This window comes from Sardina pilchardus, chromosome 2 (assembly GCF_963854185.1).
Source record: "Sardina pilchardus chromosome 2, fSarPil1.1, whole genome shotgun sequence".
NCBI classification, from domain to species: Eukaryota; Metazoa; Chordata; class Actinopteri; order Clupeiformes; family Clupeidae; genus Sardina; species Sardina pilchardus.
Window position 1 is genome coordinate 18,933,021 of NC_084995.1, and position 17,217 is coordinate 18,950,237.

The window sequence follows — 17,217 nt, forward strand, 5'->3', positions numbered from 1 at the left end:
CACCATACCTAGAGTTGGTATGGTGTCCATTTTTTCAGTTAGCCTAATAGCTGGTTTGATTTGCATTGAGCTCAATGACCATGTTGACTTGTGTTGGCATGGTCTAAGATTATACCAAAATGCAGTTGGTATTTGAGTTTGACAGCCAATTAGATCAGTGGTTCTCAAACTGTGGTACGGGTACCACTGGTGGTACGCGGACTCTCTGTTGTGGTACTCAGGGAGTCTCCAAGATGCTTTTTAAATGAAGTCAAAATAAATACTTCAAATCGTTAAAAAAAATAATGAAAATCATTACATTTAAACTAGGTTATATCTTTCCTGAAAACTAAACAAAACAATGCAAAGCAGTATATAAAACTTATAATTAAATTGGACCACGCTACCGAATTTTAATGCCGGTCCTAATGGTGGTACTTGGACAGTCAATTGTTCTCTAAGGTGGTACTCATCGTAAAAAGTTTGAGAATCACTGAATTAGATTACACCTTATCTCCATGCTCATAAACCAGTTAAAATAACGTAGCAGCTATATGGCAGTCTTATCCTCTTCATTTGTTTCATGTTTAAAGAGCCAGGACTGAGATATCAGAGTTTATTTGGAACTCTGAGAATGGACAGAATTTTTTATTTTTTTAATTTTTTTTAATTTTCATAAACTGGGCACAATTTTTAATCTTGCTGTCTTATTTGTTGTTCTTTACTTTTCTTGATCAAACTGTGACCATTTGCCTGTGCAAGTGCCCCATCTGGCCCTAACCATGAAGAAAAATAATAAAGGAGGGAGTCACAGAAAGAGAAAAGGGACCGAGTTCAAGAGGGTCCATTGTGAGCCAGCTGCAAGATGAGTAGGAGCATGGGGTAACTTGTTCATCCATTGTCTTGCAGGGTGCAGAGAAAGTGTGTGTGGGTACGCATGTGTGTGTGTATGGTGTACGTGTGTGTTATAGACTGAGAGAGAATGCTGTGGCACACAATGTTTCTTTTCAGGCTGTCTCTGAAGCAGCCCCCGCTGAATACGGCCACTCTCAGCTGAGGGAATTCCAGCCTGGCTTAGGAGCTTTGTGCAGTGTGCAAGGGCCCTCGCGCCGGACTCCTCTACCCACAACCGTGCTTTCTCCAGATGACCGCAGACCCGTGGAGTTGGACAATGATGCACCCAGGCCTTCTGCTCTCTCTCTGGGACCTCCTGCTCCAGATGCCCCCACGGCTTGATAGTCCCACGTTCAACCTCATGAAAGAACAGTGGAAACTGGTCTGGGCACTTTGTTGAAAGATTTGCCCAATCTCTAGTACTCACAAAGCATAAAATGCCACTTTGGAAAATGTGGACCTCAAGGGAGTGACATCAGGGGAAAAGAATACTGGAAAGTGTTTTGTCACTCCAGGCAGGCTGCTTCTCACTTGCTCTTATGGTTCATCTCGTCTCAAATTGGAAGCGATTCTTGGACTTTGCACTTGATGTACAGTAGTACTTGGTGGTGATTCATGGTGGTAAACCAATGCATATTTTTTTTTTGTTCAGATGGGGTTCATATCACTAGAATTGGCCCTAGAAGACTGAACTATGTGATGTGAACTTGGTGAAAATAGTACAGTGCTGCCATCTAGAGGTGTGGCATGAGAACTCATCACAACCCTCTAGTTTGCACTGACACTGTGAGGTGCAGGTTACTGTAGATATGCTGTGCATTGATGATGTCACACTGTGAAGTAGGGTGTTGAGTGGCAGAGGTAGTCTCCAGGACAAGAAACATTTATTTTAAGCTGCCAGCAAATACATTTTCTTCGTGCTGGAACCTTCTTGTCCTGGTGACTACCTTTCCATTTAACACCCTACCTCACATACACACTCATTGTGTCTGTAAGGTAGGGTGTTTTGTTTTTCCGTTTTAGTTGGTTTTTCCATACATTTGTAGACAACTATAAAATGGACAGGACTCTGTGGTGTTGGCTGTAACATTGCAGTCTGTTTAGTATTTGTAGATTATGTATGGAAACAGTGAGCGCTCAATTGATTAATGTCCTATGAAAACGTTTGATGGTTTTGGTTGTTCAGGTGACTCGATCCCTGATCACAGCATGTTAGTGGCTCTGCGTTTGGTTTATGTAGCGGAATTGGATAGAGAAGGGCCCCGTACGTGGTCTTGCATGCTATGTGGTTGCTTGGATGTAGGATGCTGACTGTACAGGGAATGGAGAGAGGAATCCAGGCACATACTAGTAACCATCTCCTTGCCGGTGACACACGCCATCTCTGTCTCCCCCTTCTCCTGTGCTGGTTCTGTCCTCTCTCTCTGTGTTCTCCTGTGCTGGTTCGGTTCTCTCCTCCTGTGTACCTGTGCTGGTTCTGTCATCTCTCTCTGTGTTCTCCTGTGCTGGTTCTGTCCTCTCTCTCTCTGTGTTCTCCTGTGCTGGTTCTGTTATCTCTCTCTGTTTTCTCCTGTACTGGTTCGGTTCTCTATTCCTGTGTTCTCCTGTGCTGGTTCTGTCATCTATTCCTGTGTTCTCCTGTGCTGGTTTGGTCCTCTCTGTTTTCTTCTGTGCTGGTTCTGTCCTCTATTCCTGTGTTCTCCTGTGCTGGTTCGGTTCTCTCTCTCCGTGTTCTCCTCTGCTGGTTCTGTCATGTGTTCTCCTGTGCTGGTTCTGTCCTCTCTCTCTTTGTGTTCTCCTGTGCTGGTTCGGTTCTCTCTCTCTCCGTGTTCTCCTGTGCTGGTTCTGTCCTCTATTCCTGTGTTTTCCTGTGCTGGTTCGGTTCTCTCTCTCCGTGTTCTCCAGCGCTGGTTCTGCCCTCTCTTCCTGTGTTCTTTTCTCCTTTAAGAGATGCCACACTGCAGCGCCTGTGAGCTCATCACATGCCGTCTCCATGACTACGAGCACTGTGGCGGCTCGGCAGAGAAATAAGAGGGCTGGTGTAAAGCACCCACCTCCCCTCCACACACACACACACACACACACACCCCTACACACCTACACCTACACACACACTCACACCCCCTCTCTCACACACACACACACACACACACACACACCTCGCCACTCACCCTTTTTTCTTCTTTTTGGGTATGAATGAAGTAGAGCAGCTTTGACACGGCCAAGCCCCTCCTCTTTACTGCCCCCAACCAATCGAAGCGCACCCCCCGCCCCCCGCCCCCCACCCCCCCTCCACTCACACCTCCCCAGCTCGCGGTACCGAGCAGCACGGGCCGCACTAGGAGACAATGCGGGTGAGCACATTAGTAGGGATCCCCGCGGCTCCATTGTGAGCTGGCTCACTCTCCCACTGCAAATCCACTTATGGGGGATCATCCCAAATAAACGCCACTCTTTTGGAAGCCCCCTCACTCACGCGGGTGAAACCCATGTTGGGGGTGCTGTCGGAAAGAAGGAAAGAAAAAAAAAAAACAGGATTGTGTACAGTGTCTCTGTGCTTGAGTTGGATTTTGTGGGATACAGGTGACACCAGTGATATCTTCTGCCACGTTCTTTTCTGTCTATCCCTCATCTGTTTTTGAAGTAGTCTTCCAAATGTTACTGTGATGACTCCATTGCCACTTACAGCGTGTGCTGCCTATGCAGCCCCAGTGGGCTTTGCACCTCAACACACATCTGCATTTGGAATTAGCAGTGCCGGTTATGCACTGTTATGTTGCAAGTGCACAATCGTTCTCATCTCAGGCAATCTTCCAATAAACGTATTAGCGTATGACCTCCCATAGGGCGGCTGGAACAGTCTAAATGTTGAACTGTATGCATGCAGTCATCCTTCGCGTCTACACCAACATGTGAGCAGGAGTCACGTGTGCACCGTTTCTATTACAGCAGCAGGAGTGGGTGCGCTTCCATTTTCACCCACAAGACGGCGCACCGTAGCTACTTACAGCGTGTGCTGCCTATGCAGCCCCAGTGGGCTTTGCACCTCAACACACACACACATCTGCATTTGAAATTAGCAGTGCCGGTTATGCACTGTTAATGTTGCAAGTGTACATCGTTCTTGTGTAAAAATGTGGCGTCGATGTCAGGTATAGCTGATCCATAAAGTACACCATTGCCCCTTCTGTGACATATGACAGTACTTGTAGTATATATTTTTTGGTGAAGCCCAAACTGCCTCTCCTAAGGCTTCCAGGAATGCATTTGCTGGCTTCATTTAGTATCATTCATCAGAGGAAGCATGGACACCTTGGCAATATGTGTCAAAGTGGGCACCTCTTCATTTCTAGAAGGTTCTTCTGTGGGTGTGTTCCTACTCTGATCTATACACTGCGTGTAGATACAGAAAGGTGCCTCTCACTTTGACTTGCGCCAGTATGTTTCACACTCTCACCTTGTTGATTTGTGTCACATGGGCAACCCTCTACTCAGCCCTCTGGATATTCTGCTCCGTTGTATTTTCCATTTGTTTTGTTGCCATGCCGGTGTCTGTGCTTTGGTCTAGTTTTATATTTGACGAATAATGAAATAGTCATTGTGTCCTCCCCCATGCACAGGTTTTGGATTTTCTTGTCCTCATTATGATATCTAGATTTAAGTGAGCTGACACATTTTCAAGGTGTAATTTTTGGTCTAGGGGCCCATGAGAGGAAGGAAATAGCAGAGATGGTCACTGCTTGTGAATGTTTCAAGTCTCTGAAGTGTGTGTGTGTGTGTGTGTGTGTGTGTGTGTGTCTGTCTGGACTTGTGTGTGTGTGTGTGTGTGTATGTGCGTGCGAACAGACACTGTTAATTTCTATAGGCTTACCGACCTTAATCGTTAAAGCTAATGCACTCAGAAGGCATATGTGTGGACTCCACCACAGACATTGACCCGTTTGGCCATGGCTTCTCCTAGCAGAATGGGTGTGTGATGGAGTGCGGTGACATCAGAGGAAGCCATGTTAATGCACTGTTGCCAGTGGGTTCAGGGGTCCCTGTACCGTAACACCCTTAATTGTCACGTCCCTTGTTGTGCCTCTCTGAAATCAAAGCCACATTCCCATCAGAGAAGCTGGTCCTGCACAAATTGAAGGGGTTGTGGGAGGGGTTGAGTGAGAAAGCTTTGTCGTCGCCACACGCCCCCCTTCCATGCCCTCTGACCCTGTAAGCCTCTACCCCCACCTAACCTACCCTCAGAGTCAACTGACCCTGGAGCAGCTCTGCAGCAGAAGCACAGGCAGTACTGACTGACTTGACCTGGATTCTGCGGACTTTGCCCAGGTCCAGAAATAAGCTGCTGTGTGCCATGTCATCCTCAACCAGACAAGGATGAAGATCTCTCGTCCCCCGTCGACTCGTCGGTGCAGTTCTACAGTAAGCCGGGTGATTAGATCGAGTTTGATGAGTTCTGCTTCTGCATATGATTTCCTGGAGACGAACCTTACATGCAGATGTCCAAGTAATCATTGGATTTAGGGTTCACAGTATCAGAGGTTGAAGGACACCGTGAGTGATTTTCTCTCAACTTTGTCGAGTGTGGAGTTACAAAGTTATGGCGTTATGGATCTAAGATGTGTTCCTTGGTGTTCAACAAATTTGATTTTGGTGGTGAAAGAAAGAAAGGAGATGATGTCATCATTCTAGAACAGAAGTAAAGATTTGAGTTCCCATGGATGTTCCATTGCTTTAAAGGATGAGCAGGGTGAGAGATAGGATAAAGGACGATGCTCAGAGTCGGTAACTTGCAGTGATGCTTGTTTTTGTTCTCCATTGATGCTTCACTGTTCCCCTGCCTCTCGGTCAGTGAGGGATTGTGAGGCGGTGGCTAAAAATTGCTTGGCTTTGAGTGTAAATCTAGCAGCCACACTGTAATAGGATGGGCTTGTGGCCAGAGGGGGAACCTGGACAAGGGAGGTATGGTATGTGTCTTTGTGTGTGTGTGTGTGTGTGTGTGTGTGTGTGTGTGTGTGTGTGTGTGTCTGAATGAATGTGTATCTGTGTGTGTCATCTGTGTGTGTGTCTGTGGGATGTGCTTTACATTAGAATATGCTGATAGCCCAACAAGATCATCCAACACTGCCTGATTTTGGAGGCTGGCTTGCTTTGAGGGGAGGGAGGGAGGAAGGGAGAGGGAGGGAGGGAGAGAGAGAGAGAGAGAGAGAGAGAGAGAGAGAGAGAGAGAGAGAGAGAGAGAGAGAGAGAGACAGAGAGAGAGAGAGAGAGAGAGAGAGAGAGAGAGATGGGACAGTTGAAAACATGAGAAAAAATAACCACCAGGACAAAACACAGGTGCGTAGATGCAGCATCCAGCAAAGAAGGGGTTAAAAAAAAAACCTAAGCAGGCCCAGGTACAGCGTGTCAGTCCAACCCCTCCGAACCTCTATAGTAATTTGCCTCTTGATTTATGTTCTTGTCCTTTCCTCCTCTCTTATTTCGTACTATTTCTAGTTGTGGATTCTGCATCTCTCTATCTCACTCACTTCTCTCTCTTTCTCTCTCTCTCTCTCTCTGTCTCTCATGGCTCTACCACGTAGAAACGGACACACGCACGCTCACGCAGAATCTTGCGCGGGAGGCAGACACGCGCACGCTCGCTCACACACGCTTTCTCTCACACACGCACTCTCGCTCTCTCTCCCGCTCTCTCTCTGTCTCCCTCCCTCTCTCTCTCTCTCTCTCTCACTCACTCTCTCACTCACACATATTCACACACACACGCACACACACACACGCGCGCACATACACACACACATACACACACACACCCTTTCTGAAGGTGCTGGTAGCAGCAGCAGCGGCAGCAGCAGCAGCAGCAACAGCAGCAACAGCAGCAGCACTGGCAAGCAATAGCAACGGCAGCTTAACGGCCATCAGCACTAGCGGTAGCAGCGGTAGCCGTGGAGGAGAGGAGGATAGACATTTCACTCGGGGGATGCTGTGCCGTCGATGAAAAAGGAGGGAGAAAAAAAAAAGCAGCTGCCGTCCTTCCTGATTATTCCCCCCCGTTTGGATTTGCCTGAGACGAGAGACGGATCTGTAATCTTTCCACTTGCCGTGCATTAGATTTTTTTTTTCTCTCTCCTTCTCCTCCCGCTGTTCTCTCTCTCTCTCTCTCTTTTTTTTCCCTCTCTCTTTCTCTTGCGCTCGGTGGGCTCGCTTTTCTGCTGCCATCCCCCGGCTTGCGTGTCGTCGTTTGTCTAGAACGGAGGTTGCCTGGCGATCGGAGGAGGAGGAGGAGGAGGTGGGGGGGAGAAATCGACACACGGGCTTCTCTGTCGACAGTGCTGTGTGCCGGAGCGCCTGCTTGGAGGTCACAGGAGAGGCCGCCGCCTCCTTCTCTCTTTTTTACCCTTTTGATATATTTTTTTTGTATTTTTCGGCTGGAGGGGGGGTGCTTTTGTTTCCCCGTGCACCCGTAGCTGAATTGAGCCATTGTTGGAAGGGCAGGCCTCGCTGTCTTTCTCCTCTCTCTCTCCCTCTCCCTCTCTCCCTCCCTCTCTCTCCCTCCTCACTCTAACATCTCTCTCATTCTCCAATTCGCATCCGACCTCCCTCTCTCCTCATCACCAGGTTTTCCATCTCCCTCTCCCATCCCTCCGTATATCCGTCCTTTCGTTGAAAGGAGAGGGGAAAAAAAAACCCCTTTTTCTCCGTAACTGGAAAGCCGCTTGCGGACGCTTTTTTTTCCTGGATCATCTTTAACCTTCCCTCCCAGCTCTCTCCCATCCCCATCCCCTTCCCTCTCTCCCTCTCTACCTCCGTCCGTCCGTCCTCCCTCCCCACCCCCTGTGACGCTGTAGTGGAGCGTTATGAGCGCGCGGTGGCGTATGAATGGGGCACCTGGCTGCGGTCGCGCAGGGCTGAGCTCCAGTGAAGGGTGATGCCTGCGGGGAGTGCCGGCTTCTCTCCCCCGAGCACACAGCAGCAGCAGCAGCGGCGGCGGCGGCGGCAGCGGCGGCAGCAGTGGTGCAGGAGACCCCCACCCCGGCCTGCGCCTCCCCCCCCAACCGATCCCGGTCCTGCCTCCAGCTCCGTCACCACTGCCCCCTGAGCCCAGGCTCTGAGGCGGGCAGCCCGGCAGGCAGGCAGGCGGGCAGGCGGGCATTTTTTGCTCGTTCTGTTTGTGTGTCCGTGTGCGAGGAGCGTGTCTGCGCGTGTCTGCGTTCGAGTCCGCACACGTGTGTGTGTGTGTGTGTGTGTGTGTGTGTGTGCGTGTGTGTGTGAGTGAGTGAGTGTGTGTGTGAGTGAGTGAGTGTGTGTGTGAGTGAGTGTGTGTGTGTGTGTGTGAGTGTGTGTGTGTGTGAGAGTGGGTGTGTGTTTGAGAGTGTGTAAGTGTGTGTATGTGTGCGTGCGTCGCGCTGGCTCACGCCATGTCTTTGGCCTGCTGATCCCTCACCCGGGGCACCCCCTGCCAATGTGCGGGAGGGACTGAGCCTGAGGTAGCCCCCCCTCCCCCCCTCCTTCTCCTCTCCTCCCTTTACCTTTCCCTCCCTCCTCCCTCCTCCCCCCTTCCGCCTCTAACTGCCCCGCGCCCGGCACCCTCCTGCCCCCCCCGACCTACCAACCCCTCCGGCCTCGCCATGAAGAAGACCCGGAGCACCAACCTGCGCCGGGCCTGGCCCAGCGCCGAGTTCGCCGAGCGGCCCCCCGAGAGGACGCGCTCTCGCAGTGAGAAGGACTACCGCCACCACAAGCACTTCCCTCCGCCGCCTCCCCCCCCTCACATATCCCCCTCGCCACGGGGCTACATGACACCAGGTGGGTCCTCTCCTCCACGAACAGAACAGAACCAGACCAACGACTTGCTGTGCTGTCATGTGCTAGTTAAGGATTCTTAGTCTGTCTGATTCTCTCTCTGTTTGTCGTTGCTCTTCAGTCCGTGCTGCTTGTTTGGTGATGGCAGGTTATGTAAAAAAAATAAGAGGTGAGAGAGGTGACGTAAGGTAGCCTACTCATCCGTCTTTGGGCGTTTCATGATATGTGTGATGTCTGTGACCACTTTCGGAGCAAAGCAAAGTACAATGAGATACGAGGGAAAAAGACGAGGGAAGAAGCAGGCAGGCATCCTCCATTTTGGTCCCCAGCAAGGGTATCACAGCAGAGCAGTTGCAACGTTTTGAATGCGAATGTAAGCAGCTCGACTCCTCTGAGGCTTGCACATGCAAGAAACTGCGAGCAAGCGGAAAGGGCTAGAGAATTGCGAATTAGTGTGAAACAGCGTGTTTGTCTGGTCTTGGTTTTCTGTGAGAATGGTCAGTTATTCTGACAGAGATGGAGGCCAAGGCTGGCACGGTTGATAAGGATCTGCGGATGTTTAAATGGCGAGGTGTCGAGCTGTGATGATGAACATCTCTCTCTCTCTCTCTCTCTCTCTCTCTCTGTCTCTCTCTCGTACTCACACACACATGCGCACACACAAGTAAACTCACGTAGCCAGTGAAAGAACACAATGAAAGAGAGTCACGGACGGACGGGGGAAGTAGGCTTGCAGGTGCCATGAGGGTTCTCATAGGAAAGCAACATTTGGAAATTAGATTTGACCTGTTTCTCCTAAAACTCCCTTTAGGAGTCATAAAGAGCAATACGAATAGATTGAGAAAGAAAAGAGTATTATGAGTTGAATTTAAATTTGACTTGGGCTGAGACCAAAGGAGAACTATTTTGCAAATACTGCAGTTTTTTTCCCTTAGGAGTGGGAAAACAATAGCTTCAGTTGAATGTAACTTGATGGAAATGCACCTGCGTAAGTAGAGGAAAGACCTTAATAGAATTAAGTATTTAAGCAAGCATAAATAAAAGCCATAAGGAAAGTGTGGACTTATCTGTGTGTAAGCGGGGTTGGCCGGGTGGGCAGGAAAACCAAAAATTCCCAAGTTTCAGTAATTTCAGTAACACCGACAGAACTATCTCGAGTAGATTAATTAGACCTGTTTTCAATAGCCAGACTGAGCTTGGTTTAGCAAGCCAAGCCTTATGCCATGTAGCATATGTTACACTGACAAGAAAGCTAATAAAGCTAACATTGAAAGTTAGCTACCAGGCAAATTTGTCTTCAACATCAGGATATTGAGGGTGAATTAAGTAGATTGGACTGTTAAATAGACATAATCCCTTGAAACCATTGTGTTCAGAAACAAAATAAATCCTATTTGAATTTAAAGCATGTGTAAAGTGTAACTTCCCCCCAATGGTACGCTGCTAGCATGATTGCCCCCTTATGACAATGGCAAAGGGGCGTTACCTACATCTAAAATGAATCTAGATGTTTGTGTTCACCAGTGATGTGGGACATAATGGACCTTTTAAACTTGTCAATCATGTAGATTAATAACCAATCAGATTGTTGAATTTTCTGAAGCTTCACCTGATGCAACACTGCTCCCATGTTTGTCCCACAAACAAATCAAGTTGCTATGTTATTAGCAGTGGCTCTGATGGTGTATAGATATCAGTCACAGTCGGGCTATAATTATACCTAACAAGGAAAGGAAATATGGAAACAGAAGTTGCTGTTTTCTTGCTGTCACTGATCTATGCATGAACAGTTAATATTGAAACAATCTAAATGTTAAAGGACTCTGAGCACTGTGGCATTAACTTATTCCTTAAAACTTAATGTTACGTTAACACTACTAACAATAGATTTCTCAGGAAGTTTGAAGTACATGGCTGTAATATAAACAGAATATTAGGCAGTTCACCTGCAAAATTGATCAATAGTTATAAACTTACAGTGAGGTAAGGCTTGTGTTGAAATAGGCTACTATAGCCAGTATCCTAATCATTCCTTGAAATAAACAGCTTCACTTCAGCAATCACGTACGTAACATCATTAACTTGATGACGTTTAGAAAAGGGCAGATGAAGAGACAGTAGAAGTAGCAATGTTAACATGATGCAATGCAATTCATATAGTTAGGAGGACAGCAGCATGCCATCTGTGTGGGATAGTTGTGGGATCATGCCTGGCTGCGTCGGAGCAAATTAACTTTTTTTGGTTGAAAGATTTTGTTTGTCTATTAAAGTCTAAAGTAAATGCCCTGTTAGTGGTACACCTCCAGATTTCGCATGTTTTATACTTGAGCCTAAGGTCAAAACAAGTCCCTCCTTAAACGTTGGTTCTCTAGTTCATCCTATGTTACGTAGGTTTAACCTTAGGCTACCACTGCAACATTTGTGAGACATTAGCCAACAGTGAACAGGCAATACAGTGGGTTTGATATTGGCACATTTTTATAAAACATTGTGTTGGTCAGGTGGGTTTTCTGCTCGTAAAGTGGGATCATGGGGTTCCATGTTTTTTCACAAAATTGACCAACCAGGGCCTCAAAGTACATTAGCTGACTAGCTTGCTGTTGCTCACTATCCCCTTCACAGATCAGTATGACCAGCAGCCATGTAATTAGCCTGCTGGGAAAGGGAAAGTAGGCCAGTTTTGGGCCATTTCACTACCCAAGCATGTTGTACAAAACCTCTAGCTAGTGACTGATTATTATATATTATGGGTTCACACACACACACACACACACACACACACACACACGGCGACAGCCACATATAATCATGCAAACACACTCTCATAATTCCCTTTATTTGATGACTATTGTGATGACTGAGGACGGTGTTTAGTCTCCAGTCCAGGTGTCACAAGTCCTCCTCACAGCCGGTCTGCTGTTGGAATGCAGTGCACTTGGTCGAGTCTCATTGTCCACCGTCAATAGGCCCAAATGAGGTGGGTGATCTGGCTATCAGCACCTTTCCAGTACCCTGTGCAAGGCACATGCACGGGAGACACTGGCCTCTTCTGTTTGCTTGTGTGAGCAAGAAATTTGAACTTGTCACTGAATGGATACCTCTCTATCTGTAGTTAACTTGTGTTGAGTGGGGGTTGGCAAGTATGCTAACTGGAAAGAGTTGCTGTAAGTAACACCGGGGCTCAAGAATTTGAGCTCTGCTTTCAAAGAGGCCCAAAAGATAAACAGTGGTGGATCGGGTTTTTCCACTCAGATTAACTGAGGTAGTTTAAAGCGATCCGATGATGGGGCGTCCTGCTAATAAGGCTCTCGCAGACGCAAGGTTCAACAGAGTGTAGTTGAGTTTGTTTACTCGGAACGACAGGAATGGAGAGAGAATAGTGAGGGCTGATCATTGATCTCAAGCTTTGATTTCTCTTTGGGCAGTGAAAACATTCTGGGAGGTAGGAGGACTGGGGCAGAAACGGGTCAGACATGGCCGCCCGGTGCAGATGGATGCCAGCTGAGTGGACGGTGTTGGACCGTTGTGAATGTGGTGTTGTTTGGTTTAGCACACTGCTTTGCTCAATGGCTTTTAAAAAAAAAAAAAAAAAAAAAAAGAATTGCAAATATAAGCATGTTGCTGAAAACTTTTTCCCCAAAATCAAATTCAGTTTCATGGTATCAAATGATGAGGCTGCCTTTTCCGCTTGTCATCCAGGTCGTTCACTCCATTGATCTTAGTGTACTGATTACAATGACTGGATAATTGTTTTGTAATATAAACACAATTCTGAATAATATCTGTTTTCTCAATGTGCAGCCTTGTGCGCTCTAGGCTAGTAACTGTAAGCAGGGCTCTTTGTTTCTGTACCGTGTGCAGTTTTACAAAAATGTAGCTGCAACTTTCCTGAACTTCCATAGGCCCTACTCATCTGATAGACTGATACCACTGTGTGATAACTCCAGAAGTTTTCTTGGCCTGGACTACAATCATTCACAGTCATCTTGCAAGTCAGATCAGCGTCACAATTTGGGTAAATGTAAATTAGGCTAACATGTATTAGCTAAATAATATGAGGGTTGGATTTGGTCGATCCCTTAAGCAAGCCTAAGTTGCTCTTCCCTTATATCTGTAAGTGGCTTTGGAAAAAATAGTAGGCAAAATTAAATGATAACTACTAATTACATGGGTTTATCATTGGCCCATTGCGTAATACTGATTACAACACACAACACAATGCACACTCCTTGGTGGAGGGTATAGGCTACGTTAGATCTGAGTCACCTGGCACAGGTATGCACTCTAATGACTAACATTTAAGTTATCTTTTTAAACCTAGTTACCAATTGGGCTGTTGCTAATACTGATATAACTGCTAGTTAATTAACTTGATAGTTTTATGAGCTCTATACAGCCTCAAATATGGACTTTTACCACGTGATATAATGTATTTGTGGAGGGTACAGATCAGCTGTGGATAGCTGAAATTGCAAATAGTAGCGAACACTTAGTATGGACATAAGACATAGGTAACACCAGCTAATGCATAAAATGTAATTACAATATTATAGGCTACTTTGATTAAAGATCAATGTAGGTACTCAGAATGAATGGGGGTTTACAAATTCTGGATGAAGCAATGACCAGGGGAAAATAAGAATTATTTTTCAGTCCTCCATACATTCCTTCCTACCTGCCTTTGCAATGCTTCCTTCATGGGCTCCTTGGAAGGTCCAGATTTCCTAGTTGAGCATTTTGTCTGCGTTGATGTTGGAATGAGGAAACAACATAAATGTCCCAAACAGTGTGTGTTGCTCAGAATGTTTAAAGAACACGTGTTCAAGTGCTGTTTCCAGTATCTGTGTAACAATGAAGCACAAATTAAATTGATCCATTCTTTCTGAGCCATGACATGAATTATTTTAAACATTTATATTTCCTCAAAAGAATTTTCTCTAGGCATTTATGTGGATATGGACAAGCAGGTTGTATGTTGCGAAACTGTAATATCTGCCAAGATCACATTAACATCACTCAGGCAGCAATATCCATGTGAGCTAAGAGACTTAACATAGTGATGACCCCAACTGAGGACAAACATGTCCCTATCTGAGCAATTCAGGTATCATTGACAAATTCAAGTTTCCAATTGGTAGTTAAGACTTTGAGCATTCATGTGCTTAGAATTCATGATCATGATCAGTCCGATAGCCCCTGAAGGCCACAGCCTATGTCCTAGCCCCGCCGCTTGATGACATGAAGGAAATGAAGAGGGAATGTAAGAAGGATGAAGGAGTCAATGAAAGACTTACCCAATATGAGATATGAGATCTAAAACTAAAAACTAAAGCTAAAAACACACCATATATAAGTTAAGTGTGACATTGCAGTGGCTACAAATTTAGGTCATAAACAGTCTGTTTTCATTATTATTCACATAATATTTTCAGTCGTGATGAACTGCAGAGAACTGACATGAGATCCACTGTATTTCAATTGATCATGTCATTTCCCAAGCAATGCTGATTGATTTAATACATTGAAGCATTTACGTATGCCCACAAACACATTCAATTCTTTGCAATGTAAACATATGCGCTGTGCCATACTCTGATACAAGCTGCAGTGGCATGTGTCACATGGCATGGTGTACCATTGCGATACGGAGTTTGCTGTGTAATGATGACAGTACAGAGGCGTGTGGGTGGCCGTGGCGTGATGTGGCCTGATGTAGTCTGCGTCAGTCTCCTGGTTTCGACTCCGCGTCAGTCGGCCATCGTTGGATATGATCTGAGACACCAGATATGGTCTGATGTGGTCCGATGTGGATCAGGCCTCTCTGGTGCAGGCGAGGGAGCTCAGTGCTATCCCAGCTGCAGCACCGTGCAGGCAGAGCTGAGGCTTGGGATGGAGAAATGAGGCCATGGAGGACTGGTGCAGTGATAGCCAAGGCCTCTGTAGTGATGTGCATAGAGAACGGAGGGAGGGAGGGAGGGAGGGAGGGAGGGAGAGAGGGAGAGAGATGGAGAGGGGGAGAGAGAGGGAGAGAGAGAGAGGGAGGGAGAGAGAGGGAGGGAGGGAGGGAGGGAGGCTGTGCGTGAGTAAAACCACAGTCCCCGCCTCCAGTCAGCTGTTAGAGTTGTAGAAATCACCCAGCTGCTATGATGAAGCCTGTAAGCCTCTGGGAGTGGGATAGCTCTTTCTCTCTCTCTTTCAGTGCCTGCCCTGGCCCCCTACACACACACACACACACACACACACACTCAGTCCCTTTTGCAAACACATGCAACTAACACACACTCTCATCCATGCGCACACAATCTCTCACACATGGTCCCTTTGTATCTTTCATCTGCTCACTCAACATACACACTCACTCTCGTCTCCTTCCCTCCCAACCAACCAACCACACACACACACACACACACACACACACGCACATGCACACGCACACACTCTTACACACTGATGCTAAAAATATCCACCCACATTCTGGACATCCCAGATGCTGACATCACTAACCCCACTCGCATCAGGATTTAAAACGGATGATTGAAAAAAGAGAGAGAGAGAGAGAAAGAGGAAGGAGAGGAGCCAGGGAAACGGGGCTGCACATAGCCCTGCTGTGCTGGCTATGGTAACAGAAAGACCTGATAGCCCCTCCACTGAGACCGCCCAGACGGCCATCTTTGAACGCTGCACACAATCTGTCTCTGCAGTGAGATGTTTGGCTCCGAGTTGTTGCTATTTTGGAGCGCTCATTGACAGCACTCACTACTGTATCATGGCAGGGCCTTTTTCCAACCTGACGTCAGGTGGCACTATTTAAAGCATGCATATGCTTGTGGCTTTGTATTTTTTTTTATAGTTAGGTTTTTTTCATTTTTTCAGCAGCCTCACCAAGATCTTTTAGATTGTGTTCAATCAGCCTATATCTCTCTCTCCCTCTCTCTCTCTCTTTTTCCTTTTTATCTCCTCTCTCTCTTTCTCCCTTTCTCCCTCTCTCTGTCTCTATCCTTGTCCCTCTCTCTCTCTCTTTCTCTCTCCTTCCCTCTCTCTCCCTATCTCTCTCTCTCTCTCCTTCCCTCTCTCCTTATCTTTCTCTCTCTCCCTCTCTCCTTCTCTCCTTCCCTCTCTCTCCTTCTCTCTCTCTCTCTCTCTCTCTCTCTCTCTCTCTCTCTCTCTCTCTCTCTCCCCTCTCCCTCTCTGTCCCTGCTGCTGCTGCTGCTGCTGCTGTATTTAGGTCAGCCTGTGTGCTGCTGAGTGAGTCCACCTTCCCTCTGATGGGGGAACCCAGATTCGTCTGTGTCGCACTTGGAGCCAAACTTATCAGCAGTCAGCATCCCTGGCCACTCATGTCTATAGCTCACACCTACTGCATGGCCATGGTGGCCTCTGTCCTACTGCCATTGAATAATCCCGGGCATTTTTCAGTGTTTCCTTTAGGTCTCTACTAGCTGGTAGCTGTGCGCTAGCTGTGTGTTTTTAAGTTTTAATCACACTCAATGTTTCAGTTGTCCGATCGAAGTAAAACAAATCTGTTTGTTCTCGTCCTGTAAGAAAAGATTGGAGGTCAGGTGCTACTGTACCATCAATCATCAACTCAAATGGTGAGGCTGTAGCAGGGTTCAGTTTTATCAAGACACCTAGAAGTATGTGACAGATACAAACTAATTGTAGTGGCTTTCATTGAATGAATAGAGTAATATTTCTTCCTGAAAGTACCAGTTATGTGGATATGTTGTTAATTATGTGACTAAGTGCTTTTATTGTTCTCTGTTGGAGATGTATCAAAACAGGACTTGATGGTCTCGTGCTTCCTGCTGTCTTGAGCGCTAGTCAGGTTTTAGCATCCTGTCTCACATTCATTTAAACTCTTCACTACTGATACTCAAGCTTCATTGCAGCTAAAGATGGAATAAGGAACCTTGATGGCTTCTAAGGCTCCATGGCAGGCGCTAAGGGTGCAGCCTTACTGTCCCACTACTCTGCACCCATTCTATACGGCTCTTTCCTTTAGAGTCCTTTGAAGCATGACATTATGGCATGGCATTCAGCGTTTGTGGGTTGTTTCATTATTTTATTTTTTTTCCAGTGTTGTATAGAGCTCGCTGAACAGAACTGATTTATGAGGGGGGGAAAAAACGTAACTTCCTCCTACTTTATGTTGCTGTTGGGCATGTCTTTTGTCGTCCTCCTCATGTTCTCCCCCATCTGGAGTATTGCAACAAAAAAAGAAAGATCCTGAATCTCATGAGTCATGACACGCTGATCCACAGCCTCGTACCTCTGCATTCCTCCGCCCCCTGAAAGCTTGGTGAGCTGTCACCGGCTTGCCTTAACTCGAGCACCCTTCTGTTTTAGATTTGTTGTGTCTACTGAAAGCCTAGAACCTAGAACCTGCTCTGAGGCAGGAGAACGTCCTTTGCCACTCTTCTCCTCTCTTCTTGAGGAGTAAAGTGCACCTCTCATTTGTGATCCCAGTATCAGTATGTGTTGAGTTTTATACTACAGTTTTATATACTACAGAGCCATGATGCTCATGGTGTTGTTTAGCCTCTA

The 17,217-nt window shown here is 46.7% G+C and overlaps 1 protein-coding gene across 1 annotated transcript in view; it reads left to right on the top strand.

The window, feature by feature from the left end:
- The first annotated feature begins 8,498 nt into the window (after nt 1–8,498).
- Nucleotides 8,499–17,217, top strand: part of stox2a (storkhead box 2a) — a 44,064-nt gene continuing 35,345 nt past the window's right edge. Inside the window, exon 1 of the mRNA XM_062551433.1 lies at nt 8,499–8,676. Within this exon, the coding sequence (XP_062407417.1) occupies nt 8,499–8,676 (178 nt within the window). The remainder of the gene's footprint in view (nt 8,677–17,217) is intronic.